Source organism: Eriocheir sinensis, chromosome 16 (assembly GCF_024679095.1).
Source record: "Eriocheir sinensis breed Jianghai 21 chromosome 16, ASM2467909v1, whole genome shotgun sequence".
Lineage (NCBI taxonomy): Eukaryota > Metazoa > Arthropoda > Malacostraca > Decapoda > Varunidae > Eriocheir > Eriocheir sinensis.
In genome coordinates, this window is record NC_066524.1 from 6,452,922 (window position 1) to 6,477,474 (window position 24,553).

Consider the following 24,553-nt stretch of genomic DNA (forward strand, 5'->3'; position numbering starts at 1 on the left):
GAGTTTGGTTTACACATTTTTTAAATAACGCAGGGTCCAAAATCAAAAAAAATGTTTAATTTACACGTTTTTTCACTTATACGCAATATTTTATGGAGTAGCCACCAGATGTCTCATGCAACTGGACTCACACGGCGCTGCGGCCACACAGCTGAGCTCAGTTTTTCACACGCGGCACTTGAGCAACAATACAGTACCCACGCTACCACGCTACTCAACAATAGGGGTGGGCAGGTACCGGTACCAGCTATACGGTACGGTACCGGTACCAGACTGCTCGGTACCGGTACCAATACTAGCCAGTCGCTCATGGTGTCCCTCATTTCTTCCTCACACGAGTGAGGCTGAGACTGAGTGCTTGAGTGGATATCTCGGTGATATGGATATTCTCTCTCTCTCTCTCTCTCTCTCTCTCTCTCTCTCTCTCTCTCTCTCTCTCTCTCTCTCTCTCTCTCTCTCTCTCTCTCTCTCTCTCTCTCTCTCTCCACTGAATGAAGTGAATATTCATTTTTCGATAGAAACCTACCTCTTGCTTGATTTACATTGTTTTTGATTTACGCGACCTCTTCAAGGACACAATACTCGCGTAAATCGAGAGTTACCTGTAATTGAGGCAATTCAGGAAGAGGGTCATGAGCTGGTAGGGGAGATCGAAGAGGTATTCAGGCTTGGAAAGTATGAAGAAGGAGCCCAATGACCAGTTAAAATTAGATTTAGGTCTCAAGTGGCTGCAGAAGAAGTGGTGGGAAAGTCATGGAAGTTAGCAAGAGGGTAGGGTAGGCAGTGGCCGAACTGGTAGCATACTGGACCCACATTCACCGCGTGATGGACGACACGGGTTCGAATCCTCACGCTACCACTCGGATTTTTCAGTCACCGCCGAGTGGCTTAAAACTACCCACATGCTGTCCTGAATACCACCCATCAACCCAGACTCTAGAGGAAGCCGTCCAAGCGAATCAAGAACGAGTTCTGGGGGGCAGCATGAGCCAATGCAAGATGGTGCCACTATAAACACTCGCCTGCGCCAGAACAGGCTGGGCCGACCATCAGGCCCCACCTGGAAGAAGCCTTGGGCCGACCATCAGGCCCCACCGGGAAGATGCCTACCGGCGCAATAGGCAACAACGTAAAAAGAAAAAAAAAGAAAAAAAAAAAAAAAAAAAAAAAAGTCTGGGTAAGAAAGGATAGAAGTGTGGAGGAAAGGAACACGATAAGAGAATTGAAGAATCAAGCCAATGAAAAGAATGAAGTAAGATCAGAAGAGGAAAAAAGGAAGTTTTTCTGATGAGTGATAGACATGGACCTAAGGAAGTGGTACAGAAGGGAAGAGGTGACAGCTTGAAGGTGGCATACACTAATGTGAACGGGTTAATATCGTCAATGTTAGAAATAGGAGATTACCTGAGTAAGGAAAACCCAGATGTTATGGAGATTACGGAAACCAAATTGACTAGTAGTATAGATGCATTTAACGTAGGGGATGGTAAATATAATGTATGGATGAGAAAAAGAAAATAAACAAGGAGGAGGAGTGATGCTATTATTGAAAAAAGAATGGACAGTGGAGGGTGTCACCTATGGCGAAGGGGAAGCGGAGGTCTTGAGTGTGGGAATAAGACTGCAACAGGGAGGATGCAGAAATATCGTAGTGGTGTATGTCCCTCCAAAAACCAATTCATGGACAGGAGAACTGTACAAGAAGAAGCTGGAAGACACATTGGATTGCCTAAGGAGATTGCTGGAGGAAAAGGATAAGATTCTGATAATGGGGGATTTTAATTGTAAGGAAGTGTCATGGGAAAACTGGTCAATGGAAGGAAGTGAAGCTTCATGGGGGAACAAGGTTTTGGAATTGGTTATAGATAATGTCCTCACACAGTGGGTGGAGGAAAATACAAAATTCAGAGGAGAAGACGAGCCATCTAGATTGGACTTGATAATCACCAGGGAGCCAGATATCATAGAGATGAACTATAAGAGCCCTATAGGGAAGAGTGATCACGTAATTATCGAGTACATATTACGAGTAGGAGGTAAAATGATCAGGAATGAGGACTACAGGAAAGAATGGTTTAACTTTAATAAGACAAATTTTGAACAACTTGGGAAACATTTTGAGGAAGCACAATGGGATACTTTTTTTGAGGCTGATAATGTGGAGGAAAAATGGGCTATCTTTCTATGGATTTACAACAAAGGAGTGGAAAAGTGGGTACCAAGGATGAAAGAAGGCCAGAAATCAAGAGAAGAGTGGTATAATAGAAAGTGTGTAGACGCCAAGCAGGATACGGAGAAGGCATGGAACAAATGGAGAAAAAATAGGAGGATGGATCTATGGAATGAGTACAAAAGGAAGAGGAATGCTTGTCAAAGTAAGAAGAGAAGAAAAAAGGAATTTTGAGAAAAATATTGTAGATAAGTGCAAAGACCAGCCAAAGCTGTTTTATAAGTTCATAAATGGAAAGTTGAAAAATAGAGATGAGATTCAGAAAGTTAATGGTGAAATCTTTGATAGTATAAGTGAAATAGTAGAAATGATGAATAATTGTTTCCAAACAGTGTTCACAAGGGAGAGTGAGTTTGAAGGTGTAGATTCAGTGCCGGGGAATAGAGTGGGTCAGGAGAGAATACAAACATCAGCAGATGAAGTTAGAAAATTATTGGAAGAATTGGATGTGAGGAAATCAGCAGGACCGGATGGTATATCAGATTGGGTGCTAAAAGAGTGTAACCAGCAAATAGCTGAAAAGTTGAGCAACTTGATTAATGTCTCACTAGCACAAGGGAAGGTACCAAGAGACTGGAAGAGGGCTAACATCGTCCCAATATATAAAGGAGGAAGTAAGGAAGACCTGTTGAACTATAGGCCAGTGTCATTAACAAGTGTAGTAGCAAAGATGTGTGAGAAAATTATAAAAAAAACAGATGTGTGGAGTATTTAGAAGAAAACAGTATATTAACAAATGGCCAATTTGGATTCAGAGGAGGATGGTCTTGTGTAACTAATCTGATCAGCTTCTATTCAAGAGTAATTGATATAATACAGGAAAGGGATGGTTGGGCAGATTGTGTGTATCTGGACTTAAAGAAGGCATTTGATAAAGTACCACACAAGCGATTAATATGGAAACTAAATCATGTTGGAGGTCTGGGTGTTTCAATATTGGATTGGATTATAGACTTTTGATGAAGAGAGAAATGAGAACAGTAATCAGGAACAATAAATCAAGCTGGATGGAAGTGATGAGTGGAGTCCCACAAGGATCAGTGCTGGCTCCAATTATGTTTGTAATATATATTAATGACATGACAGAAGGGGTGACAAGCTATATGAATATGTTTGCTGATGATGCTAAAATAATGAGGAGGGTGGCTAATGAAGAAGACTGTGTAGCCCTGAGCCAAGATCTCGATAGAATAAGCTAATGGTCACGCAAATGGGAAATGACATTCAATACAGAGAAGTGTAGCGTGATGGAGTTTGATAAGAGCAGTAGACGAATATCGGGGAACAACTCTGAGTAATGAAAGAATCATGAAAAAAACTGAAGAAAAAGATCTGGGAGTGATCATAACAGACAAGTTATCCTTTGGAAAACATATAGACTGGATAACTGGGGAAACATACAATCTTCTATGAAACATAGAAGCAGCATTTACATATTTAGATGAAGAAATGGTGAAGAAACTAATAACATCAATGATACGTCCAAGACTGGAATATGCAGCATTAGTGTGGTCACCTAGATTGAAGAAAGAAATTAGAAAGTTGGAAAAAATACAAAGAGCAACGACTAAATTACCGGAAACTCTGAGAGAACGTAATTATGAAGAAAGACTGGAGCATAGACTTCACAATCTCTTGACGGGAAACGGGGCGCGTGGCCGATTCGCAGGGGGCCGATTTTCAAAAATTTAAAATTTAAATATTTTCAAAACCAAAGCAGCTAGCGACCTGAAACTAAAACAGGCACCTCCCTTAGGCATATATGAGTCTCCATGAGCAGCGGTATCAAAAAATTCAAAGTCGTTCCCTAATAAAATCCCGATTAATTGTTTTTTATATAAGTATAACAAAACTTAAAAAGGCTATAAAATCCTCAGATTTTACGCTAGATGCACAAACATCACCAAATGCAGAGATAATCACTTATATTTTCAGAATCAATAGCAATATTTAGCATATCTTATAAGTTTTTGCCCGAAATAGCTACTTATTTTTTTTTTATTTAGTGCAATTTTTTACGTAAGATTTTAACATCTAATAAATCACTTAATTTTCACATTAGAAACTTAATACTTGAGGAAAGCATGCAGAAACATCTTAATTTTACTCAACAAAAGCAAAATATTCATTTTCTATATACAATCACAACTTATTTTGGTTGAATTCGATGTCACTATTGCCGCAGCACGTCTTGGCTATCTGGCCCTCGTCCTGAACAATCACTTTAGCCTTTTGGCCTATGACTTGTGGGCCCCGGTCAGTTTCCTGGACTTGCCTGTTCCTCGCCGTCTCCTTCCTGCCCTCCTCGATACTGCTCCTCTTCCTGCCGGTCGGCTGCTTCAAGGCCTTGTTCTTCCTCGCTTCTGAGGTCCGTCCTTGGAGAAATTAGCACCAAACAGTTGAAGAGGGACCTGCTGATGTGCGGCAAGATGGTGTTGGCCAGGTTGTGCCCTCCTGGCACCTGTACCCCAAGGTCGGGTCTGAGGCCGCCAGGAACTCCAGGAGGTGCCTGAACCCGTCCCTGTGGCGCATGGCAAGGAGAGGAACCTCAACCTGCGCTCCTTCTTGTCCTCCCTGCACATCAGGGAGTCCCACAGCGACATCCCGAAGGACGCCATGTGGCCATTGGGAGAGATGGCCGCTTCAGGACCGCCCGTCTCCAGCTCTCCCTGTCGACCAGCTCGACCAGGGCGTCGAACATCACAGAGGGCGGGTCGCCTCTCGAGCTCCACGGTAATCTTCATCTCCTCCTGCTGGGCAAGCTCCTGCTTGCAGCACTCGGCCACAGAGGAGTTGGCCTGGACCTTCCTGGCCAGGTAGCCGGGGCAGGAGCAACTCGTCGTCCGCTGGTCGCGGCGTCCCTCATATCTTGTGTCTCCTCCGTCACTTCCACTCGATCCACTGCCTTCTGTGTCTTCTTGTATCGTCCTCTGGATCCTTGCAGTTGTTGGGAAGGGTACAGAGACGATGAATAACTGTAGGTCCTATACTTGGAGAGTAAACAGAGGCAGGATAGCGATAATCCTTTACAGAGGGGAAGTGCCCAGCTGACTGCGTGCCTAAGGCGAGAACTGAGCTGAGTTGCCATGTAGGCACTAACTAAACGTACATTTCTTGTTTCCTAATACGTAAAACTGTGGACTTCACTATCCTACAGTTATCATTCATTTTACGTAAAGATTTCAACCTAAAGTTACGCAAATTTGCCATTTTTTACACAACGTTTTCAAAGTGCACGCATGGTGCTATTTTATATAAGTTACCTTGAATCCTCGACCAAATCACTCTAGAGACACTCCTGCCTGCTTGTATGCACTAAAACTTGAAGATTTCGTCCTGTTTCCACTTAAATTCGGAGTAAGAACGCAGAGTGTGTTTGAGTTGTCGCAGTGAAAGTCGCCATAACAATCGGCCCCTTACGCGAAGCCAGCGCGCCAAGACTGAAGAGATTTCCCGTCAACTAGTTGTGAAGTCTATGACTGGAGAAATTGGGACTAACAACACTGGAGAGAAGAAGAGAGAGAAGGGACCTAATAGCATTGTACAGGATACAAGAGGGATTGGAGAAATTGGACAGGGAAGACCTAGTGGCACGTGACAGAAGTGTGACAAGAGGCAATGGTAGGAAATTGAAGAAGAGCAACTGTAGGAGACATCAAGAAATACAGTTTTCCATACAGAAGCATAACAACATGGAGCGGACTTGACGAGGAGACTGTGTGTGCAAAAATGATTCATGAATTTAAAGCCAAACTGGATAATAAGCGTTATGGAGATGGGACAGCACAAGTCTAGTACGGCTCTTTTCCTGTATTTCACAACTAGGCAACTAGGTAAATACACACACACACACACATAGATTAGATGGCGAGAAAGGGAGAGAAAGTTTGAGGAACAGCAAGCTGAAACTTGAAGAGGCACCTCCCATCTCTATCCCTCTCTCTCTCTCTCTCTCTCTCACACACACACACACACACACACGTCATGCCTGGCGAGTTTATTTTCTCTTTTTCCTATTTTCCAACACGTCCTCTGCGTGTATCGAAACACACGAGAAATTAATCACAACAAGGAGAGGGTATTCTCCGGCTGCCTGGGATTGAATCCGCGACCAGCGTGACAGGAGAGCCACTCCTTACCGAGTCGGCCAAAGAGGTACCCCACTGGCTAAGTAGGTTATGGGAGGTTCGTTCATCAGGCATAGTCGCCGCACTAGATGACTTTCCCCCCTATGCAGATTAATTTCTGTGTGTTGACAATGTCCCTCTGAGACATACCTCCAACTCTTCCCATTTTCTATTACCCTCGGAGCATGGGCCATCCTACCTGTTACCCCTTCGGGAAAACTCAACAGAACTGCAGGAGAGGATCCCACCACTGCCACCACTGTCATGCCCCGGGAGTTTATTTTACTCTTTTTCCTCTATTTTCCAACACGACCTCTGCGTGTATCGAAACACACGAGAAATTAATCACAACAAGGAGAGGGTATTCACCGGCTGCCTGGGATTGAACCCGCGACCAACATGACAGGAGAGCCACTCCTTACCGAGTCGGCCAAAGAAGTACCCCACTGGCTAAGTGGGTTATGGGAGGCTCGTTCATCAGGCATAGTCACCACACTACACACACACACACACACACACACACACACACCTACACACACACACATGGCCTGGTAGCTCAGGGGTAGAGCATCTGGCTCACAACCAGAAGGACTGGGGTTCAATTCCCCGGCCGGGTGAAGATAAGTTGGGTTTATCTTCTTTCACGTGTAGCCCCTGTTCACCTAGCAGTGAGTAGGTACGCGACGTCAGGCAAGGAGTTGTGACCTCGTTGTCCCGGTGTGTTGTGTGTGAGTGGTCTCAGTCCTACCCAAAGATCGGTACTATGAGTTGTGTGCTCTTCCGTAGGGGAACGGCTGGCTGTCTCGAGAGAGACCCGCAGCAGACCAAGAGGTGAATTACACACACTATCTGGACTTAAAGAAAGCATTTGATAAAGTGCCCCACAAGAGATTAATATGGAAACTCAATCATGTTGGAGGGCTGGGAGGTTCAATGTTGGATTGGATTATAGACTTTTTAACGAAAAGAGAAATGAGAACAGTAATTAGGAACAATAAATCAAGCTGGACGGAAGTGACTAGTGGAGTCCCCTAAGGATCAGTGTTGGCTACGATTATGTTTGCAGTATATATATAAATGACATGACAGAAGGAGTGACAAGCTATATGAATATGTTTGCTGATGATGCTAAAGTAATGAGGAGGGTGGCTAATGAAGAAGACTGTGTAGCCCTGAGCCAGAATCTCAACAGAATAAGAGAATGGTCAAGCAAATGGGAAATGACATTCAATACAAAGAAGTGTAGTGTGATGGAGTTTGGTAAGAGCAGTAGATGAATATCAGGGAACTACTCTCTGAGTAATGAAAGAATCATGAAAAAAAACAGGAAAAAGATCTGGGAGTGACAATAACAGACAAGTTATCCTTTGGAAAGCATATAAATTGGATAACTGGGGAAACACACAATCTTCTTAGAAACATAAAAGCAGCATTTATATATCTAGATGAAGAAATGGTGAAGAAACTAATAACATTGATGATACGTCCAAGACTGGAATATGGAGCATTAGTGTGGTCACCTAGATTGAAGAAAGAAATTAGAAAGTTGGAAAGAATACAGAGAGCAGCGACCCAACTACCGAAAACTCTGAGAGAACGTACTTATGAAGAAAGGCTGGAGAAATTGGGAATAACAACACTGGAAAGAAGAAGAGAGAGAAGGGACCTAATAGCATTATACAGGATACAAGAGGGATTGGAGAAATTGGACAGGGAAGATTTTGTGGCATATGACAGAAGTGTGACAAGAGGGAATAGTAAGAAATTGAAGAAGAGCGACTGAAGGAGAGACATCAAGAAATACAGTTTTCCATACAGAAGCATAACAACATCGAACGGACTTGACGAGGAGACTGTGTGTGCAAAAACGATTCATGAATTTAAAACCAAACTGGATAATAAGTGTTATGGAGACGGGACAGCGCGAGCCTAGTATGGCTCTTTTCCTGTATTTCACAACTAGGTAAATATACACACACACACGGACCAGACGCGGTGGAAGACAGACGTATGGGCGACCGACCCGATGCTAGGATCAGCTGTTCATCGCTACCTGTTTGTGGTGTTGCGGGGCCTGGGGAAATGTGTATTGTGTTGGGCTCGTCTCCTGTATTGACCAGTTTGTAAGATGAGTGGGAGCGAGGATGATTTGAAGTGGACAACACCAAGAAGAAGAGGATATGGAGCACGAGGAAAAGAACGAAGGACGGATATAGGGAGCAGTGAAGACGAGAGCGGAGATGGAAGATATGAGCCTGGTTTTTTTTCTGTATTTGCTAGCAAGGAGTCGGCTATATATTAAAGAATATTGCTTATGGAAAGGAAACTAGACAAGTAGATTGGAATAGTTATGAGCAGGGACGAGGAGGAACTACAGAGCAGAGAATTTCAAAGAGACCTCAAAGCACGGGTACGCAGGTTAGAGGACAAGGAGAAACAACTGATTCAAGAAAATGAAGAGCTGAAGGAGAAATTGGCAAAATATGAAAAATCCATGAAGGAAGGACTAGGAGTGACAAGAAAGGAAAATGAGAATCTGAAAGAGATAGCGAGCAAAGAGGAACAAAGGGTTAGAGAGGAAATGTTGGGGGAAATAAAGACATGGAAGGTTGAAAATGAAAAAGCAAATGTGGTCCTCAAAGAAGTAATTGAACAACAACTGAAAGAAGACAAGGAAAACGTAGAGAAAGAGGTGGTTAAGGCTTTGAAGAAAAACGAAGAATTAGTAAGAGATGTGGCAGATAAGAAGAAGAGTGTAATAATATTTGGCATGAAGTGTTAGGAATTAGGTCAGTTAACCTGGGGATTAGACAAATTAACTATTTCCCTTATGGAACTAGTCTCGGGCCAAGAGTTCAAGTCAACTAAGAGTATCGTCTGAGCTCAAATAAGCCTTGGATGGTACTTACATACTTCGCTCATCGGCTCCCAGACCGAGACAGTATCACCGTATTCACTGCCTGAAGACTAAACACATTTACCATGAAAGGAATAACAATAGTTCAGTGTTTCCTTTCATGAAATAATAAATAATTGCCCTTGCGGAATTATTAAAGAGCAAGGATAATTTAACCGATCGAAAGCCACACCATCTGGCGAGGGAAATGCAAAATACCCCTTCAGACCCACGTGGTTGGCTTTCGGCCCACAACATCACCTGCTCTCAAGCTAACGACACCTCAGCGCTCGCTTTCGTCCCACATTAACTCGCGGCAGTGCTGACTTAAACTTAGTCTCGAGGACAACAGGACTCCTCCAGAACTTAATTCAAGAGACCACTACTTCTGAAACCCTTCGAAAGATAAGTGCCTCCTACAGTGATTACAAATAGGTATTACTATCAGGCCTGTTAGGATTATCGTTGTAACGCTGGGAGGTGCTTGTAGGGGAAAGCCCGGCACCCCTGATGAATTAGTGGTAAGTGGTTTGTGTGTCTTTTTTGTGGAGTTGTCCTGGTGTAGTTCTAGTGTCTTGCGAGAAACATAACCGTTGGGTATGGTAAATTCACTGTATCACAACATATTTTCAAAAGTAGCCCAATATTTTCAAAAGAAGTGAGTAACTACATCAGCTGCTCTTTGCTAGATTCAGTTGAATTTAGCAACGAGTACAGCCTTGTTAGTTTATCCCCTGAGGCAGTATAAAGTTAAGATGAAAGTGTTACTGTTTGGTCATTCTTACGTATATGTGATCTGTCTCTGTTTGGGAATTGGGATCGCGAATTGGTTCTAGCAAACAGGTTCAGAGATCGGGTGATATGAGTCGCTTAATGGTACTTCGACCCTTCCTCCTCGACCACCCTCAGTATCTCGGGGGTGTGGTTCACTTGCGAGGAACTGGTTTGGTGAGGTACGTACTACGGGGATGCAGTCTTGGGTGGTTTTAAAATACGCCCTTGAACACCGGCAGTATAGTTGTTCCCCGGATGCCCGAAGCATTATTCAGCTGAATAGCTATGGTAGTGGCAATTGAGGGCCAACTAGCTGGTCCGGGATTGCTTCCTTGTACAGTTAGGGGTCTCTCTTTTTTTATAATTGCCCTTTTAATTGAAACCACCCCTATTAATCAAACCCTTTCAGATTGTTTATATCAAAATTGAGCTTGCTTCTATATTTGCCACAATGGGTTCAAAACTAAACCCTGAGGAAGCAGCCACCCAAGGAGAAGTTAAAGACTCTGTTCCCCAAAAGATAATTAAGACCCTGAGAAGGAGCAGGGGAATCTTTAAAAGAAAAATAACACTCCTTCATAAGCAATTGAAAGAGTTAACCTTGGGGTGGTGTCACACTAGCCGTTTTCCTCTAACCGTTTTGGCAACTGGCAACGCCCGTGCGCCCATCCAGGAGCGAGTTGAAGGTTGTCCGTAACCTGGAGTCACACCGGGCCTTTTTCTTCCCACCGCGTTGGCGGCAGCTTGGGCAGCCGGCAAATCCAACTTTTCCGGGTGTGCGTCACACACGGCCAAGGTCGGTTGCCCGTATCCACATCCACAACGTAAACAAAGAACTTGCCCTGTATCGACATGGCGTCGTCTGCTAAAGTAAGGGCTGCCGCTGCTTGTGCTGCCATTACCCAAGTTATGGACTTGTTGCTGCAGTTAAATGGCAGGAAGAAGCTGTTGTGGGTCCTCCGTGCCAGTTCTCATTGTCACCATTGCACGTTCGCGGCCAACCCACCCATCTAGACTCCGACCACATAAACACGTGGATCGAATAACAAAAAAGACACACACACACACACACACACACACACACACACACGCACGCACACACCAGACTCATCGTGAACCATGGCAGATGTTTCTCACAAACAAAAAGGGCTTCCCAATTTCCTAGAGTGTTAGAACTTATTTGGTGAGTGGTTCATACAAACCAAACATACCCAATGGCAAGAAGAGAGCAGTGTTAAAGACGACTGCTCTCTTCTCGCCAAGAGCTAGGTTTGGTTCATGTGAGCCACTCACCAAATATGTTCTAACACACTCAAGCAATGGTGAAGTCGTTTCTGTTTGTCAGAAACATCTGCAATGGTTCCTAATGAGTCTGGTGTGTGTGTGTGTGTGTATGTGTGTGTGTGTGTGTGTGTGTGTGAGTTGTTATTCGATCCATGTGTTTATGTGGTTGAGTCAAGATGGGTGGGTTGGCCGTGCACGTGCAGTGGTGACAATGAGAACTGGCATGGACGAACCACAGGCATGCCACACCCACAACTGTTTCTTCCTTCCATTTAACTGCAGCAACAAGTCCATGACTTGGGTAATGGCAGCACAAGCCGCGACAGCCCTTACTCTAGCAGACACCGCCATGTTGATGCAGGGCAAGTGCTTTGTTTACGTTGTGGATGTGGATACGGGCAACCGACCTTGGCCGTGTTTGACGCACACCAGGAAAAGTTTTAGTTGCCGGTTGCCCTAGCTGGCGCCAACGCGGTGGGAAGAAAAAGCCCTGCGTGACACCACCTTACGAATAACCGTGAACTCGCTCCTGGTTGGGCGTACGGGCGTTGCCCTTAGCCCCAACGGTTGGACGAAAACGGCCATTGTGACACCGCTGATGGGGTGGGCGTCGGCGATGACGTCATCGGACTCCCAGCGAATCACAAGCGTGTTTTCAGAACTGGCAGTCAATCGTAAGGCAGCCGCCTTCAGCTGCGGCTTCAAAACGACCCGTTCTCTCTTCCCGTTTTCTATCTCTATCTCTCTCTCTCTCTCTCGCCATAGCCACAATGTTTGGAGGAAAACGTCCAGTGTGATACTACCTTTAAAGGTAGTGAGCGTGAAGCCGATGGTAAGTAAACGTGACCCGTACGTGTCAAAGCAGTGCGAAATTCGGGGTGATAATGTGCGAAAGTCGGGATGGTAAGAATTTAGGAGTAACCGCGAAACTCGTGGATCACGAAACTCGGATAGCACGAAACTCGAGAGGGTACTGTAGGACTGGATGGAGTCTCGGGTTATATATTGAAAGAATGCAGAGATCAGCTGATTGGACCGGTATATGATATCATTAAATGCACATTAACTGGTAAAGTACCAAAGGAGTGGAGGAGGGCTGAAGTGGTCCCTATATTCAAAAGTGGAAAAAAGGAAGAACCCCTGAATTACAGACCTGTATCATTGACCAGTGTAGTATGTAAAATATGTGAGAAAGTGATAAAGAAACAATGGACGAGATTTCAAGAAGAGCATAATATAATCACAAGTTAACAATATGGCTTCAGAAAAGGGCACTCATGTGTAACAAACTTACTGAGCTTTTACTCAAGAGTGACAGACAAAATACAGGAGAGGAACGGATGGGTTGATTGCATTTACTTGGACCTGAAGAAGGCGTTCGACAAAGTTCCACATACAAGACTACTATGGAAGCTGGAGAATAAAGGAAGTTTGAACGGGAAAATGAAGAACTGGATGGAAAGCTACTTAACCCGTGGGCTTCGGCTACGGGAAAGCCGAGAAGTGGCCCAGAAACGACAAAATTACACTGCATTTTGAGACTAAGAAAAGAGCATGGAACGTACATCAGAGTACTCCTCTCATAACCATAAAGCCGTTAAAAATATTTACTCTTAGTCAAACTCCATTCTTTTTGGGTGGTGTTTGTTACAAAATAAACAGTCTCGTGACGCGTGGCATCTAGCCAAGAGTCGTTTGTTGTCTACTATAGAGAATTTGACAAGTGATTACTGTATGGATAGCTAATTCAATATGCCATGACCTTACAGCACCACCTATGACAAAAAAGCCCACCTCAAGATCACTCACCCACTACAATGACCCAGGGCATTCATGGTGGGTTGCGCTTTGCCACCACCGCCTACAATTAGCTCGAATTAGGTGTTTTATGGCGAGCCCTTTTTAGGGTCCACCGTACCACAGCCACGACTTGTGAAAGCCCTGAAAAGGGTCTGCCGACGTTCTCGGGTTAAGGGGAAGAGAGATGAGAACAGTGGTAAAGGACACGAAATCGGAATAGAGAATTGTAGAGACTGGAGTGCCTCAAGGATTGGTATTGGCACCTGTACTCTTCCTAGTATATGTAAATGATATGCCGGAGGGAGTAAACAGTTATATGAGCCTGTTTGCAGATGATGCAAAACTGCTAAGACATATTAGAAACAGAAAAGACTGTGAAATTCTGCAAGATGACCTGAACAAGATTTGGAAATGGAGTATTAAATGGGAGATGGAATTCAATGTGAAGAAAAGTCATGTAATGGAAATGGGAAAGAGTGAAGGGAGACCAAAATGGACATAGAAAATGGGAAATGGAGAAATATTAAAGAAAGTTCAAGGAGAGAGATCTGGGAGTGACAATAAAAGATAATCTACAGCCTGAGTCATGTAAATAGGATATTCGGTGATACGTATAAAATGGTGAGAAATATAGGATTAGCATTCCACTTCATGGATAAGGATATAATGAAAAAGTTAATAACCACTATGATTAGACCAAAATTGGAATATGCGGAAACGGTGTGGTCTCCCCATAAGAAGAAACACATAAAAAAAATAGAAAGAACACAAAGAATGGCAACAAAAATGGTTCCAGAACTGGAGGGATTGACATATGAAGAAAGATCAAAGGAATTGGACCTGCCAACACTGGAACAATGAAGAGAAAGGGGAGACCTAATACAAATTTATAAATTATTGAGCACAATGGAGGATGTAGATAATGAGGAGTTACTACTAAAAGAAGGAATAAACACCAGGGGCACAAGAGGACACAGTAAAAAACTGAGGAAAGGAAGATGCTTGAGACATAAAGAAATAGAGCTTCCAGCAAAGAAATCTAGAGGTTTGGAACAGACTAAGTGAGGATGTAGTATCAGTGAAGAGTGTGCAAAGCTTTAAGGAAAAGTTGGACAAATACAGATTCGGAGACGGGACCACACGAGCATAAGTCCAGGCCCTGTAAAGCTACAACTAGGTAAATACACACGCACACACAAACACACACACACACTGCAGGGAGGATATATAAGGAAGGAAGGAAGGAAGGAAGAAAGAACAGACAGTGGGATGGATGTTCGCGTGAGCCTCACGGCGCATCCCAGAGCTCTCTCTCTCTCTCTCTCACACACACACACACACACACTGCAGGGAGGAGCTATAAAGAAAGAAGGAAGGAAGGAAGAAAGAACGAGAACAGAGACAGAGCAGCGGGATGAATGTGAGGTGGAGGCAGGGAGGGGGAGACCGGAGCCACGTCCTTGACAATGCACTATATAGCCAGCCACTCGGCAAGTCGAGGGAAGAGGAACTCCACACACATACAAATGTATCATTTCTTTCTCATTATTTTTGTTACTTTCAGTTGGAATTGATTGTTACTGTCGAGTACAAATGCGCGCAAGACACACATTATTGCACAATAATAACATTGAAAGTCAAATATGACACCGTATCATATCTGACCAATATCCTAAAAACATTCGTACAATATCCGGGATGAAATAACTCATGTGCTGGCTAAAGCGAGCCAGGATGCTGTATATGCGTCCTCTGATATGCTACGGAGCGCGCAAGGACGCAGTATACGCGTCCTCGTGTTGAAGGGGTAAAATATAAACTAAACAAAGTATTAGAGCTGGGTTCAGGGACTCATAGCCTGGGATAATTTCATTGAACTTAACTTCTTTTCTTACACCACATTCAATATCATTAGCAGACATGGGGTGATTACTTATGTTATGTAATCGATTACGATTACATGATGTATTAATCGTGATTACAATCGTGTTTACAGGAAGGACTGAAAGGTGAACTTGCATATTTCATACACATGTACCATACTAAATATTTAATTGGATGAATTACTATAGATATTTAGAGTACATACTTGCTGTATGAGAAACTATTAACTAAAACTTTGCTAATGTAATCGCAAAAGTAATCACGATTAAGATTACATTTTTTTAATGTATTCGATTACGATTACTTAACAAAAAACAAGAGGGTAATCGATTACGATTACTTGAAAAACTGTAATTGATTGTAATCGATTATGATTACCCCATGTTTGATCATTAGCACCTAATAATAAAAGCTCACCACATCCAAAACTAAACATGCATATATCAAATGTTGCAATACACCCACAAACAAACACATGTTCGTGTGTGTAGGCAAACCTTAACATCCAAGGGGTTGTAACAGACACACACGTCGATGTTGCAGATCCACGAATATTTCAAAATACTTTTTTCAAAGTTTATGGATACACGCACATGTGTGCACACACGTACACAGGCACAACACACAAGGGGAAAGATAGGTAAACAGGGAGAAACAAGGACACTCTCTCCCCTCTCTCTTTTTTTAGATAGATAGATACATAGATAGAGAGAACAAGGAGATAAACGGATTGACATCTTCTATCTATCTATCCAACCACTGATAGGAGAGAGAGAGAGAGAGAGAGAGAGAGAGAGAGAGAGAGAGAGAGAGAGAGAGAGAGAGAGAGAGAGAGAGAGAGAGAGAGAATTTACATAGATATTCAGACTACACAGACCCTAGAGTCCAGACTTATCTGTCCTATCTGTCTTATCTGTGAGCGCGCCTATGGGGTATTTTTTGACGAATATATTTAAAATCGGACGAGTACATATTTTTCTCTCAGCGTGGCCGGGAAACCCTAAATTACCATGTGGTGAGGTTTGTTTTCGTAAAATTAAAACCCCTCCCCCTTGGGGGGGCTTTAGAGTAATAGTCGGACATGCGCGTCGTAAGACGCTCTTGTCAACATATGCGGTATCATTCGTATATACGTAAAAATTGCATTAGAATATTTTATTTCTTCGTAAATTTTGTCATCTGTCATCCTCTCTCCTTCGCGCGGAGAGGCAGGGGAGGAAGAGAGGTGCCACCGCGCCAGTGCCAAGCGAGAGACAGACGGGAAAAGTATGTCGTACTTTTCTCTCCTCTCCAGCCAAAAAAACGTCCTGACAAATGATGTGCAAGCGCAAGGCAACGAGAAAAAGTCACCAACATCAAGAGGGCTTATGGAGCGGCCAAACCTCAGAAAACAAGCAAGAGAGTAGCGTAGAAGCAAGGCACTCCAGCACTCGCTATCTGGCCACAATGAGGAAGGTGGCGCCTTCTGACACCCTCACCTGCGAGTGAGTAATACTTTCTTAGAAAGGGGGACCAGATGCCTTATCATTCTGATGTAAGTCAACAAGGTATATACAGTCATATGTGAGAATTTCATACCAATCAGATAAATACAAATGGCAAGACAGAGAGAAATGTAAAAAAAATCTTTAGGAGCCGATATCTCGAAAAGTATCTTTTTAACCTTCAAATAATTTCACAAAATCGGTAAAACGTCTGAATGGCTTTTGTTAGGTATCATTTTAAACTACAACTAAAGGGCGATTTTTTGTTGGAAATGGATTTTCAAAAATGTCAAAAGAAAACGGGACACAGAGTGGAGAAAATAATAAGTGACAAAAAATTGTAATTTTTTTTCTTCGAAGACAAAACAAAAAATCAAAAAATCACTTCCAACAAAATGTAGATAGGTAAACAAAGTTTCTATGGTATTTTTTTCAAAGCGATTAACTGAAAAATAAAGCCTGTGAAACAAAAAAATGAAAAACATGCTTTGTTTGAGTCTCTCCTAAACTTCACCCGATTTTGATGAAATTCGCAGAATATCCTTTCTTTACATCAACAAACAACATACTACAATTTCAAAGCTATTGGACGTACCATATGCGCAGGAGGAGACCCATAGGCGCGCCCCTTAACCTAAGTGAAATTATATTAATGAGATGGCACCAAGACTTTGCAGTTCCACTTTAGCAAATATTAAGTTGAAGGAAGTGTCGGTCAAGTTTGTATATAAATTAATCAAATGTGTTGCACTGGACCACTCACGGTAGAAGCTTATTCCATTCTCACGCTACAATGCTGGTGAAGAAAATTTGGTGCAGTCTGAAATTATTTGTTTACACAAGTTTTGTGCCATTATTTCTCATTCAGAAAAATAAACTAAAGATGTGCCATCGATCTTAAATAATTTGGATTCGCCAACATTTGTAAAACCATTGAGTATTTTGAAACATTTTTTTGTTACGTGTTCGCCTATAGCACCGGTAGGCTTTCTTCAGGGGCCTGGTGGTTGGCCCAAGCCCGTCATGGTGCAGGCAATTTTTATAGAGGTGCCATTTATTCTTGGTTCATGCTGCCCCCCGGAACTCATTCTTGATTCACTTGGACGGTTTCTTCTAGAGTCCGGGTTGATGGGTGGTTTTCAGGACAGCATGTGGGCAGTCTTAGGCCACTCGGCGGTGACTGAAAATTCCCAGGTGGTAGCGTGGGGATTCGAACCCATGTCATCCATCAAGCAGTGAATGCAAGGCCCACACGCTATCCACTCAGCCATTGCCTACCCATAGATTTGATCAGTTTTCTTTGGAGGTTTATGTTTTTCAAGGGAGAAATAGTTAAGGGGGTACAGGACACCAGAGGTCATCTAACTAAACTATCGGGTATTGCGATGAAACTAAGTAGGCATTTATGTTGCCTACATTTTATAAGAGCCAGAACAATGTATGTATACTTATATGTATACTCATACGTATACATGTGCGTATACGTGAAGCGACACTTAAAATTACACAGCACCATTAATACATAGCCAATCACTTTCATTTTTTGGCTGTGAATAGTCTTTAGGTATGCCTAGACCCCTACAGAAAATATTCTGAAAGTTTCCCATATAGAAAGGCATAATGGTATTTCTTTTATGTTCGTCGAACATCGTGTAAAATCGTGTTTTTTGTCACTTTTTCCTCTTAATACTCCTATCTCCTTTACCCTATCAACAATATATAATCATAAGTCCCCAGCTACGTCTACAATCAACATTCCCTGCACTTTTCACGTAAATTTGATTGATTTGAGATTTTCTGCAATTAAAAAAGACAAAATTTAACCTTTAACTTGGTCCATTTAAACCCGCGCCAGACATTTAAAATTTGCGCTATGAGGAAAACATTGCTCGGGGATTATTTCTAGATGATATAATAATGTTTTTAACCCAGTTTTGCAAAATGCTATATTTTGACCCCCCCCCCAGGTGTCATATACCCCTTTAAGAGATGGGAGCCTTTCATCGTAAGGTTTGTTGTGCAAAGAGGAGATAATCTTTGTTGCCCTACATTAAATATTTTCTATTTTAGCAATGTCCTTAAGATGTTCGAGAGACCAAAACTATACTGCATATTCCAAATGGGGTTAGACTAAACTACTGTACGGTGGAAATATTACATTTTTATTTTTGAATGGAAAGTTTCTCTTAACCTCTTCCATCTGATGACATATATACCATACTTCCCACCATATAAGATGCACCTAAAAGTTGACAAGGTATATTTAGACAAAAGGGTTGGTTGGTAGACTCACTCACTGTGCAGTGTCTCATGGTAAGTGCACAAAGCATTATCAGCTAATGCCACTTTCTTGATTTAAATAATGGCTATGGTTTCAATGTAAAGGTATTCATTACCTCAACAAAATTACCAAGGATTTTATTCACAGAATACAGTAACTATTACTGAGCTGGGGATTACTGTTTACTGTTTACAATGATGCCATGCTTTGTCTACGAAAGGTGTAAGTGCTAAAAACAAAAGTGACCATCTTGTATCTACACCAACAATGGCCGTCTCACATCCCCAGCATCAATACAACAGTCTCACGGACTTTATGTTAATTTCATATTTTAGCAAATTTTAATTTATAATTGTTATCTAATAATTTATAAACGAATAGTATCTTGTGGTGTATAACGTACTCTGGAGTATATTGCACACCCTAAGCTTTAAGACCACAATTTGGGGAAAAAAATATTCAGTGCTTAAAATACTCAGAAATATGTATGATTAAGCAAGACTGATGATGTACAGTTTCCAAAAATTTCTGTCAAGAGAAACTTAAACCACACAAAAACAAAAAATGAAGTTTTCTTATTCGTACTTTTAAATTCCTTCCGAGTTTGCAGACGGTAACTTTCGTCAAAGTTGCTGAGGGAATTAACCCCTTCACTATGACCGGGCCAAAACGGCACAACGCCCAGTATCCAGGCTGGCCGCGCGCGCCAAATTTCAAACGTCACTTCTGATTATAACAAGTTTTCAGCCATAATTTCAACATAATCATCATGTATTATATATAAAAACATGCAAAATTAAATGGTGCACATAGAGAAACATAAATTATTTGATAATTTTGAGATGTAAGCATAAATATACAGGGAAATTTGGGAGAGATTAGCATCTCTCTCTCTCTCTCTCTCACACACACACACACACACACACACACACACACACACACACACACATACCCTGGAGGGGGGAAGTAGAAGGAAGGAAAGAAGAATGAAAGAGAATAGAGACAGCGGGAGAATGAAAGGGAGGAAGGGAGGGGAGGCCACGTCCTTGAGCCGAGGGGGGTGGTGAGATATGCACTCACTATCCAGCCACTTGGCAACTCAAAGGAAGAGGAACTCAACAACTCCACACATACACATAGGGTGAGGTGGATATAACTCGTACACGGTCACGAGACGTACAAAGGCCGTCTTGTCGAATCAAAACATCGAGGAAAGTCTCGCTTCCTACAGAAGAAAGAAAATGGGACACCAACAGCTCACGCAGCCATCTTGTGCCGCAAGCCTCACGCCTGAAAATGCTAGGCCAGTTTTTTAATTTTCGAGTTGTCTGATGCAATTTTCTCGCCTCATAGTATAGTGTATGGTGATTGTGAATATGTCTTGACTTTGCTGGTAAAGGTTTTCATGGCGAAAATGATCATATTGAAAAGATATTTGCATGGAAAGATATTGTTGTGCCGAGTTTTTGTGTTCGTGGGAGTCCCATAAACAAACATGTGGGCAGTTCACGAGTCGTACAGCTGGTGGACGCAAATTGTTATTGTAAAGCCTGGTTACATTTGACGAGCATAGAAAACCACCTGAAAATTACAAGTTAAAACACTGTCATCACTTGCAGAATTGGAAGTCCAAACAAACTAAACCGATACCTCAAAGGAAGCCCACAGCCTAAGGATTACTTTAGGCATTTGGGTTTGAGTATTATTGCAAAGCCTGATTTTTAAGAAATTTATTTATAAAATTGTACGGGCCATGAACACCTCGTGTACGAGCCGTGACCCCCTGGTTACAAGCCGTACAGCAATTGAAAAAAAATAAAACCTTCCTATGGAGATAAAATATTCTCTGGGGAAGCTCAACAGATACTCATAGAGGAAGCCCATTTCCTGAGGAGTATTATGCACTCTTTGTTTTGCCTGCTAGGGCAAATACAGATTTTTAATATTTTTCCACTAGTAGTACGGGCTGTGTCCACCTTACCCTATATCATTTCTTTCTCATTATTTTCGTTATTTTCTGTTAGAATTGATCGTTACTGTCAAGTACAAATGCGCGTAAGACACACTTACGTTATTACACTATAATAACATTGAAAGTCAAATAAGACACTGTATCATATACAGAGTCTCTAGGTAGAGTCAGAACAGAATACGGGATCACTCAGCACCAACTAAAACTAAATGTCTAAATGTAATAAAGACGCCAACATAGGCTTCACCGTCAGGACGCCGACGTCGGCGTCCCATATACTGTACTGGGAGCTTCAGGATGCTGATGTCGGCGTCGCCGTATAGAAAGGGTTAATCACACAGGGATGATACATTTGATGAGCAAGCTTGGTCTTGATCTTGACTTTTAGGGACCCTATACCTACTTTCAAGTAGAAATAGATTTTGATTAATTTCTGTCTATCATATAAGTTTTAATATAGTTATTTTTTCAATGAGAAACAAAAGTTCATTTACAATAAATACTTTAGTCATCCATGGATATCCATTCTTTTGAACATGTATCACAGGAAACATCAGCTGACCGGGCCACTGCACAGCAGAAATAGCTCCTGACTAGTCTGCCCAAGGCCGCCCCACGGTCGCTGAGTAGAGTCACTTCAGGCAGCACCCTGCTCCACCAATATTGTTCCCGTGTAATAGTCACTTTAACTATCATCACTAAGGTGCCCGGCACACTAGTGACTGGCAGTGTTGTATTTTGTGTTTCGTGTTCAAGCTGCGCCTCGGCTCCCACGTGTGATGCATCTTCTTCTTGTGACCTGTATTGTTTTGTCGCTTCACGTCCTCCTCCTCTCTTCTGCTTATTCACACTTTCCTTTTCTATTGCATCACACTATTCATTATTTCAATCAAAATTTCATTCAAATAAAAATTTGTACTTTTGACGTATACCGTGCAGGGGTAACTTTTTGGCATTCTGAGTGAAAAAAGTGTGTTGTATGCTGCAAAATACAATATATTTCATTCTGTTTATGAGTGCCTTAGTTTACGAGTGTTTTGATTTATGAGCAAAAAAAATCACAAAAAATGCCTTGGTTTACGAGCAGTGACTTGGTATATGAGCATCCTGTTTGTACAAATCTTTTCTTTTTTCTTAATTTGTCACCACCTCAAGGGTGGGGACACAGGCTATATAGAGGCCGTCAGGGTTGAGCGTGTACGTCCCTCCGAGGAGGGACCACAGACCCTTGCCAGGTGACAGCTCATGAAGAGGAGGGGAGGATGCCGGTAGACCGACTCTTTCGGCTGACATCACCCTACCTGACCAAGTCAGTCTTTCGACGAGGACTGGCGTGTCTCTTTGTACAAATCGAAGACATGCGTGTGAGTTCTCTTTGTTCGCCGCAATACGAGAGTGCTCAAAGTGGATAACAATGGGAACAGAGTTTCAGTAAGAGTTGCCAACTTGAGATAAAAAAAATAAGGAACATAACATCCCATTCTCCAGTATAGAATGAATCCATATTTTAAGGAATGGGTGGCAACCTTAAAATTTCTTTAGCCTGCCCTGACTGGAAGGCACTGCCTGCTGCTGGTGAAGGCAGGAGGAAGGGGGGAGGGACGTTACGACGCATACTTTACACGTATTTCAGGATGACCCTTGACAAAACATAATTTTATGGGCTGGTTTTGTGGTTTACCGAAAAATGTGCTCACTACAGTTTCAAAATACAGGATTTTATTTGTTTAACCATTCAGACAGGCAAATATGGAACAAATGGCATTTCACATTTTAAGGAAAGGGTGGCAATTTGGCAACCCCAGTCTCAGTCCACGTTGTAAACTCGTAGAGACGGCCTCCATGCGCTTGTGTCCGATTGCATTTGTGCTTTGGTGTGCAATCTTCATGTTTTCAGCACTAGTGTACATTCTTTGTGCTTTAACAATGTCCCCCAGAAAGATGGTTAAAAGAGATGGTGCTGCAAAGAAGAAAACAGGAGCGGCGGATACAATGCTCACAACATGTACGGGGTGCGAGCCTCGGTGGCTTGTATGCCCTCCTGGATGTGACTGACTTCCGTTCACCCTCCATCTCGGATGATACGTCGAGTTAGCTTCACGTTGGTGGTCGAACGTAGTTCCAGTGCCTCGAGAATAGGGAAACTGCGGCTGCTAAACCCCTGTGCAAAGCCTACACCTTGAGCATAGTTTGCGGTCGCAGGAGTCGCCGTAACAGCCGTAACACATTGATTTGTGTTTTATATTATTTATCATTGCTATTTGTTAGTAAAATTACTTTAATTCTGTATAAAATGACAAATTTATTTTTTTGGTAAATATTTTTTAAGATATGGGACACATTAATGTGATTCACATTAATTTCAATGGGGAAATTAATTTAGGTTTACGAGTGTGTTGGTGTGCGAGCAAAGTTTCAGAACGAATGAAACTCATAAACAGAGGTATACTATTCTCTTTACTTTCCCTAGTCAGTCTTTTCATCAATACAATACAATCTGTACTTTCTCTCCTGTCTCCCTCTCACCTCTTCTGACATGTTTGCCTTCCAAACACTTTATGAAAGAACAACTCATTGAAATGATTGGAAGCCAACAAAAAATCTAATTCTTTCAATAATGTCTGCAGTGATGCAACTAAAATGACCAGTGTACAAAGCATTGCTTCTAATGCTAAAAAAACACATATCAAGCACCAAAAATGTGTTATCAATGCTGCTAGTATTATATCCAATGTGAAACAGCCTTATGCTTTGAGACTGTTTCACACATTGTTTTCATGAAGATAGTCGGGGACTGTTATATGAATATTGAATGTTGGGAATTTACAGCCAGGAGCACTCATTCTAAGGGAGCTCCTGGGAGAAACAGGGTGAAAGAGCTACAGATAACTATATATATCTTCATTAATCATCACACATGAAAAAAGAGAACACTATTCAGAAAGGAATGACAAATTGCAAAAGAGTTTAAGTTTGGTATCTTTCATTTAAGAATGTATGGAGTTGTGGGTGAAAGGATCACTTACCAAGAAGGGTGGGGGAAGAAACACTGTGTTGTAAAAGTTCATTCTCTTCACAGAAGGAAAATTTTGCAGGAAGCTAATCATATATGAAGCAAATTCCTCATTTTCAAGACTCTGCTCCATATGCATGTCAGTGCTAATAAAGTCCAATGACAGAGTTTCAAGGTTGTGGTGTAACATATCAAGCCGAACTTGTAGAGTCTGAAAAAAAGAAAAAAAGTTAGGGCAACATTTCTAGCCAAACTTGTTGATTAAGAAAAACAACACATTGCACAAGTCTGGTGATAGAATTTTTCATCCTCTGACATAAAGACATTTTGCTTTAACCCCTTGACTGTGGATTTCCTACAAGAAGCCATCACCAAACTACAGGAATGGTACAAAAAGTGGCTGCTTTTTTCTCTTTAATGACATTGAATTGGAATGCTTGTTTATTTTCCATTAGATTTTGTGCACTGTTGTCCCCACTCACCATATGATGAAAGCATACTCCCTCATCCCCCCTCAATTGATAAGGCTCAGTTTACCTCCAAAAGCCACAGCATATAGATGTCATGGGTGCCTGCACCTGATGCACCACCGATCGCCGGTCTCTATCAGGTATCGACATCTAACCTTAACCTCAACAACAGGGTGCAGGAATACGTTAAGGAGAGGGGGGAAAGATCTTTGAGAAACTTTGAGCAGGCAAGGAGGGAGTGTCTGGATAGAGAAAGTTGGAAACTCTTCTTTCGTGGCCATTCCCTGGTGGGAGCTCTTAGGAGCAGGCATTGATGAGATGATGATGATGATGAACAA

At 42.2% G+C, this 24,553-nt stretch overlaps 1 protein-coding gene across 5 annotated transcripts in view; it reads right to left on the bottom strand.

Annotated features, from left to right (window-relative positions):
- Window positions 1-24,553, bottom strand: part of LOC126999218 (uncharacterized) — a 152,070-nt gene that overhangs the window by 26,909 nt on the left and 100,608 nt on the right. For all 5 annotated transcript variants that reach the window (XM_050861549.1, XM_050861548.1, XM_050861547.1 and 2 more), the window contains one exon: window positions 23,759-23,956. In XM_050861549.1, the coding sequence (XP_050717506.1) occupies window positions 23,759-23,956 (198 nt within the window). The remainder of the gene's footprint in view (window positions 1-23,758; window positions 23,957-24,553) is intronic.